The sequence below is a fragment of the Prunus persica genome, chromosome G7 (genome assembly GCF_000346465.2).
Source record: "Prunus persica cultivar Lovell chromosome G7, Prunus_persica_NCBIv2, whole genome shotgun sequence".
NCBI lineage: Eukaryota > Viridiplantae > Streptophyta > Magnoliopsida > Rosales > Rosaceae > Prunus > Prunus persica.
The window spans coordinates 1,632,756-1,640,092 of record NC_034015.1 but is presented as its reverse complement, the minus strand read 5'-3'; the positions used below and the strand labels follow the sequence as shown (position 1 = coordinate 1,640,092).

At 36.3% G+C, this 7,337-nt stretch overlaps 2 protein-coding genes across 2 annotated transcripts in view; both read right to left on the bottom strand.

Moving 5' to 3' along the window:
- Positions 880-3,461, bottom strand: LOC18771077 (TMV resistance protein N). Its single transcript, XM_007204395.2, has 2 exons — positions 2,747-3,461; positions 880-1,813 (listed from the first exon to the last, which is right to left on the bottom strand). The coding sequence occupies exons 1-2, from the start codon at positions 3,199-3,201 to the stop codon at positions 1,030-1,032; spliced, it is 1,239 nt and encodes a 412-aa protein (XP_007204457.1). The 5' UTR covers positions 3,202-3,461; the 3' UTR covers positions 880-1,029.
- The window catches only part of LOC18770847, a 7,516-nt gene continuing 3,747 nt past the window's right edge, over positions 3,569-7,337 (bottom strand). The window contains exons 7-10 of the mRNA XM_007203755.2: positions 6,130-6,291; positions 5,335-5,414; positions 4,767-4,927; positions 3,569-4,228 (exon numbers count right to left, since the gene is read on the bottom strand). Coding sequence (XP_007203817.2) covers positions 3,930-4,228; positions 4,767-4,927; positions 5,335-5,414; positions 6,130-6,291 — 702 coding nt within the window. The 3' untranslated portion in view covers positions 3,569-3,929. The remainder of the gene's footprint in view (positions 4,229-4,766; positions 4,928-5,334; positions 5,415-6,129; positions 6,292-7,337) is intronic.

The following is a 7,337-nucleotide window of genomic DNA, read 5'->3' as shown; positions in this document are numbered from 1 at the left end:
TGCATTGCCTAGTGGGATTCAGTGATTTAAGTTGATTATATTGCGAGCTGACAAACTTCGTGACTTAGAAAATCTTGAGTAATTAATGAAAGAGAATTAAACTCCTCCTCGTAATTTATTTATCATTTTTTAGTACAATATTTTATGCTATATAAATTGCATGGTAAGATACATGAGTAACCTTATTTCACTGGACATGATACACGTTCTTATATTTATTATTTATAAAAATTAAAAAATAATTAAAGATGTAAACCAACTTGATTTGTCATGAAAATTAGGCACTTTACCATGCTTAAAAAATAGTAGTGAAGATTGAAAATTAACTAAGAACATAAATAAATTTTTCCAAAGAATAATTAAATAGGAAATAAAGAAATGATTACAGAGATTTAAGTAATTAAGCAACAATTTGAAAGGGAATTTAGTATTGTAAGTACTTATAATGAATAATAAAATAATCAATAACATTAGATGGATTAAACAGGAAAGAAATAAATTATATTAAGTAATTAAGTAATTGCTCAACAATATAAAACAATAAGTAATTATGTTAATTTCTATTTTGAGAAACAGCTCGCAATAATTATAAATATGAGACTCCATAGGTACTAATCACCACATGATGACTAACGTGGTGGTTAAGTGGCTACTGATCTTGGAGGGGGGAGGGGTTCAGAATCCTGTGATTATTGCCTTGGCAGTACCTTTGTCTTTGCAGGATTTTTGACAGAAATAATCTAACTGGCAGCATTCGTTCCACACTTGGACTTGTGCCACTATTTGAGTTTGTATAAATCTACTTGTGGAACGAATGCCGCCAGTTTGTTACTCAAAGTTTGTATAAATCTACTTGTGGAACGAATGCCGCCAGTTAGATTACTCGAAGTTTGTATAAATCTACTTCCAGTTAGATCTTGGAAGGGGGAGGGGTTCAGAATCCTGTGATTATTGCCATCGCCTGCCACTACTACTATTTGAGTTATACAAACATTGTTCATCCAATACTAAGAAACAAAAAGGTAAAATTCATTTTAAGTAATCCCACGTGCAAGGAACTTGAGCTAGTCTATCCACGGCACCTTGCCATTCGGGTAAACTCCTACCAAACAAGAACGACCCCAAAGCTTCAAGTGCTGAAGGGACGCCCTTAGCATGATCTAAAACAAGGTTGCATAGTCCTGCATAATCCTCTGGGGGACGGCCTTGCTTAAAGGCTTTCCAGCAAAAGAGCCGAAGAGCGTCATCATGATTCAACTCCGCTGCTCTGTATTTTCTGTCCACTCCATATCTGATCAGCAAGTTTTCGTCCCTGGTTGTTATTATGATTCTACTTCCCGCACCAAACCAATTACGGTTTCCAGCTAAGTTTTCTAGTTGTTCTAATCGATCCACGCCATCGAGAACAAGAAGAATCTTTTTACGGCATAGGCTGTTTCTGATTGTATTGACGCCTCTATGAACATTCCTTATCTTCATATTCCTTGCCATGAGGATTTCTGAAATAAGTTGTTCCTGTAATGGAACTAGGCCTTGTTTTTCAGAAACTTCTTTTATGTTGGCAAGAAAGCTGCTACCATCAAATCGGACAGACAGACTGTCAAAAACAGCTTGAGCAATAGTTGTCTTGCCTATTCCTTTCTCCCCACAGATTCCTGTAATGCGAACATCATCCTCCCCCGTATCTAAGTACATATTCATTTCCTTGACGAGGGAATCTATTCCAACTAAATCCTTGAGCGCACTTGAAACCTCTTGGCTCAATTGATTGAATATCCTTTCAGCAATCTCTTGGATAACTTTTGACTCGAACCTGAAAAAAGGAGAACAAGGAGTTCGTGTGAGGAGTAAAAAATGTGCCATAACTTGTCAAAGAAACAGTATGCAATATGCAGTATTCTTTAGTTCTGTTCACTGAGACAGAAAATTTGAAGGGAAGAAGGGAGCTGCAATTTCAAATATAATGTATGCCCTTTGATTTGTAGAGAGCAGCTTGGTAATTTTTCAAGGAAAGTAAATAAAGCAAACAAAGCTGGATTCAAATTGCACTTGGGAGGCAATAATGGCCTCAGTTTCTACCCAAGACCTTCTGGTCTTGTCAATTCATATGGTTTTAATAACAAGAGACACAACAAGAATGGGCATATTGATGATGTCAAAAAGATGGAAGTCTCATTGCTTCATTCATCATAACCATAGTATCAGTTGGGAATTGTAAGGGGCTATTTGGTATTCTATTTTAATCCAAAATTTTAAACTGAAAACAGAATTTGAGTCCAAAACCCAAAAACTCTGTTTGAATCAATTTCTCAAAAGCCATCTGAAACCATCCCATTGATTGATTCAACGTAGCCATGGTATCCGTTGGGAATAGTATGTTCATAACAGCCTTCTGAAAACCATGTATATCGCTTTCACCAGAGCTTCACAAGATACTGTCTTTTCTTAATAACAATTTTGCCTCTTTTCTCTCTTAAAATATGACATTTTGGCTCTTCTAATTACATGACATCACATGAACACAACTAACTTCAAACCACCAAATGCTGTTTCAGATATTCAGTCTAATAACACAGGAAGAAGTTATGTCTGCATATGACAGAGGAAAATTTGATTTGATCCTTGAAGGACTCAAATCGACAATTCAAAAGAAATCTCTGTTCCAGATGTATAAAGTTTGATAAGTTGATATACTAAAAGACAAATAAAATAAAAATTAAATTAATAGTTGCAACTGACAGCCTACTTGTTCTTCAAATCCCATCCAGAGAGATTAGCTGCCTCTTTCAGTGCAGCCCTCCAGCTCTCCACCTTGTCCATGAATTGCACATGTTCACAAAGAGCTTTCTCAAAACAACCCTTCTGTTTGCGCACATCAGATGGATCCACGTCATAGAAAACTGGGAAAACGGTCTGACCCTTTGATTTCATGCACTCAAGGATCCCCACAAGCTCATCCAAGCACCGATTTGAACAAGCATAGCTTCTTGAGAAGACAACGATCGAAAACCTTGATTCTCTGATCGTTTTCAGAATTTCTGTGGAAATGGGTTTTCCTCTCTCAAGTGCGTCGTGTCTGAAGGTGACAATTCCCTTTTGATCCAGAGCATTGTATAGATGATCAGTGAAGTTTTTGCCAGTGTCCTCAGTTCTGAAACTTACGAACACATCGAACATCCATCCAGTTTGAGCTTCTCCCATGTCTTTGAATGAAGGCTGCTTAATTGCTTGAGGAAGATGATGAACGAGAATTGGGCTTATATATATATATATATATTGACTTGACTCTTTGTTTGCGTCGGTTGGAAACTACAAGGAATTCTCGAGGAAAAAGAACAAAGCGTAACCCTTCGTAAGGCCCTTTTTGAATAACTTTCTGCCAAAGTTAGGAAGGGGAAGGAGAAGAGGGTTTTCACAAACATTGCCAAAGTGTCAGGGGAAGACTTTTAAGTCAATATCATTTTTCACTAAGTTAGCCCGTTGACTTTTTAAATAGTTATAAATCCATGTCTTCCATGATAAAAGAGTAAAAAATAAATAAACGGAAGATGGGTAAGAAGTAGTGGAACATGAAATCCTTTTGAGGAAGATATACAGAAACATGAAATCCTTTCCACATTCACATTCAGTACACGACTACAGTCAGAACTCAGAACTTACAGCACCTTCTATGGTGTCTTGCCTTCAGCTCGCTAGTAGCAGAAATTTACTTTGGACGCCTAAACAAGCAGTATGACAAAAGCTGCGCCTATGACATGGTTAACTAGTTTTACCAAAATTCCCAGAATGCTGACTGGTGCATAAAATTAACTACGTCATTCCTACCCGTTCTATACAGCCACTACTGTTACTTCAAGGAGGCAGTCCAAATTAGTGTCATCTACCTTAGAAGTTACACAAAATACAACCTAAGCCAACTGCAGACGGCACTACCACTTGAGAAAACCTACTCGATCCGTGCCCACAACATTCTCATCGGTAGAATCTGATGCACTTCCCACGGTTTCGTCTGAACTCTCGCTTGGAAGGAGTTGTATACGGTCAGCATGCTCGATGATCCAATCAGTGACTTCAGGAGATGATGCCCATTCTGCTATAGCTTGGCGGGTAGATTGCTGTGTGAAATCATCCCACTCTTTCTTTGTGAACTTCTTTCGGCTTTGCATCTTGTGGAAGGTTGAATAGTACTCCTGTTGATCACGTGCCCTAAAGGATGGTGACATGACACCTGCAAGAAACAGACACAAATAGCATAACTGAATGTGTCAAATAGCCGTCCCAGAACCATGCCCAACATGTAATACTTCGATAAAGTGATCAATGAAACAACAACAAAAAATGTAAAGGAACTGAATTTCGCGAGGGGATCTTACTTTCCTTCACACCAAAGGCAAAAGTAAAAAGAAAGTAATTTGAGGGACATAAAAACCAAAACAGAAGTGAGGAAAATCTTGAAGAATATTTCTCACTTTAAAGTTCATGGGGAGGTAGAGAGTTTCCGCAATGAAAAAATAACATATTGGTCATGATACACTTCAGCGTGTATAAAAACATACATATTTTGGGATTCCTTTTGCATGATAGTTAAAGCTGAAAAGGAAATGGATATTCTGCATTTTAAGACTTAGTTTTTTTTCTTCTAAATAACCAGAACATAACCCAAACTCTTTGTTAAAGTATATAAGAAAGCAATCCATGTAGCAGCTGGAACAAGAATCAATCAAAACATGCAGAAACATAACAAGATAAAATAAAACAAAAAATACCTTTGACAGGAGAGTCAGACCAAGCAGATAGAGTCGATGGACTCTTCCAGTTCTTCTTTTGTGGGCTAGACCTGCTAAGAAATTCTGGACGACCGTGTCTGCCCTTGACCTGTCTACCCTGCTGGAGCCAAGGACTCCCGCTCCAAGCACCCAACTGATGCCTGCATATAATCATAGTAATATATTTTAACGTGAAAAACGGTACAACAAAAAAGACCAGCTGCAAATAGTTCTGGGATACAAAATGTTATGTCATCAAATGCTAAGAACATAATGACCATATTCTCATGAATATTCATAGATTCTCCTTATCAATGGTCAACACCGCATCCATTCATTTAACTGCACTTTCTTAGACAACTAATTTTTACCTTCGAGATACAAAATCAAGTCAGAATCGTTAAACTCGTTTCAAGAAAAATATACTGTTATTGACAATTGCAATTAATTGAATGATGAGATAGTACAGCAATGAAAAAAACCATCCCTACTAAGATTTCTTCAATACTACGATGCATTCACTTCTTGAATAACAAGAAAGTATGTAGGGAAAGAATGTAAATCTTGCCGTTTCAGAGAACTGATGAGCTTGCAGATAATCCAGCAAGAAACCAAAGCCCCCACTGCTAAAGGAGTATCGAGAGTGCTCTGAGAAATAATGAAAAATGGAAAAAGCACACATATTAAGAACAAATGAGAACAGCAAAGAGCAATGGCATGAAATGTTGGCAATTACTATAATTTATAAAACTAAATTTAACAGCAGACTACTCCAGAATCAACCAATTCAATCATAAGTGCCAGTGGGTCAACAAGAAAAAAGTAAATGAAAAAAGTTTCAAGTGACATTGTCCTAATAGTACCAGGCAATGAAGAGGTAAATTGTGTTTCTCTGGTTGAAAATTGATCCTCAAAGGGACAACAAGTAATAGTACAGGAAACACAAATCTATGTTTACTAAACTTGGCTATACAAAGTGAGATGTTGTATCTGTCTATTGAGTATTCAGTGTACATTCATTTACTAACTAAACCTTAGGACATAAAGACATGGCCTTATAATCCAATAATTCTAATTAGTCTCCATTTTCACATTTCTGATAAAAAATTGCTGACTTTGTTTGCACTGAACGTTTATTCAAAAATAATTTTAGCTAGGTAAGATTCATTTGTTACACATGCAGTGATTTGGATGTTTGATTATAAGATTGTTCACCATGCTGTGTCTTCAAATGGTACTTCTCTTCTAAGGTTCCATGTAACAATAGGGTTACAAATTGCTATCCCACATTAAGTTTGATTAAGCAGGGAAATGTTTGTACTTGAATATCGAATATACAGCCAAAAGGAAAGTGAGAAAACACCTGCAAGATGGAGGTGGTTCCAATTATGCGCATCGCCCACTTAACAAATTGGGCTATACCAACATCTACTGTTCCATCTTTTGAGACGACAAACCTCCTCACAATCCAGTACCCTAATGCAGCTCCCGCGAGGATAATTCCCACTAGTAAAAATACTGAGACCTGCCAGCAAAACATGACTAGGTAATTAGGCAAGACTGTAATATCATGATGTAAACCAAGGAAAAATGTCAGAAGCAGATAATTAGTCTAAACTTTGTCTTCCCACCATATATCTTCACACAAGTAAATGTAAAGGCCTTATATTGTAAGGATTACAAAATTAGTTTGATTATCTCTCTTGCTAGTTGTTAATTTGCATACATGCGTGCACAAGATAACCTTACAGTGTTTACCAATGCAGGGTTTCTTGCCACTAATACTAAACACCACCTCAAACAAAACAAAAAACAATAGAAGTTCAGGTAAACTAGTGAAGCACGACTTATTGGATCCAAAATTGCAATTATACTCTACAGATGACGTAATAATGTTAAGTGGTTTTTGCATAATTGTGATCCCAGCGACTAGAGGTAACCAGTTGCACAGGAAACCAGCCCTTTGAAATAATTTTATCAAATACTTTTTAATTTTTTGTAAAAACTATTAGGCAATGTTATAATAAAGAAAAATCCATAACGACAGTATGCCCTTTATCCTCACTGCTGTCACTTATCAGTGCCACTATTTAAATCTGGATGAACCTACAAATAGCTAAAATATATTTCAGAAATATTCAAATTAGAGGTTCTTTTTTTTTTTTTTTTTTTTTATTTACAGGAACTCAAAAGTGAGCTCATTCATATTACAAATAAGATTTGAATTTCCTCTTGGTGAAGGCATCAGACTGAATTTAGTTCTAACTTACATCACATAAGTAAATGAGAACAACAAACACTACTCATAAGTTTAGGGCTCTACATGCACCATCCAACTTAACCAAATTTTTATTCTGATGTTCTTTTACCAATGTATTTTCCTTCATCATCTCTCAACAACCACTCTCATTTTTTTATGTATCTCTCCGCCCTCTCTTTTAAATAAGAAGAATAGAGACAAAAATGTTATGAAACGGGAAATAAGGTAGTCCACAAAGTAAAATCCCATTAAAAAATAATTAATATGAAAATAGGCAAATCATGAAATGTTTTATGCGGAACCTTTTTTTC

Bases quoted from the DNA above. Each gene is read 5' to 3' on its own strand.
- LOC18771077 (XM_007204395.2), bottom strand. From the start codon at position 3,201: ATGGGAGAAGCTCAAACTGGATGGATGTTCGATGTGTTCGTAAGTTTC. The intron at 1,814-2,746 runs GTAGGCTGTCAG...TCCTTTTTTCAG, and splicing joins GGATGGGATTTGAAGAACAA to GTTCGAGTCAAAAGTTATCC.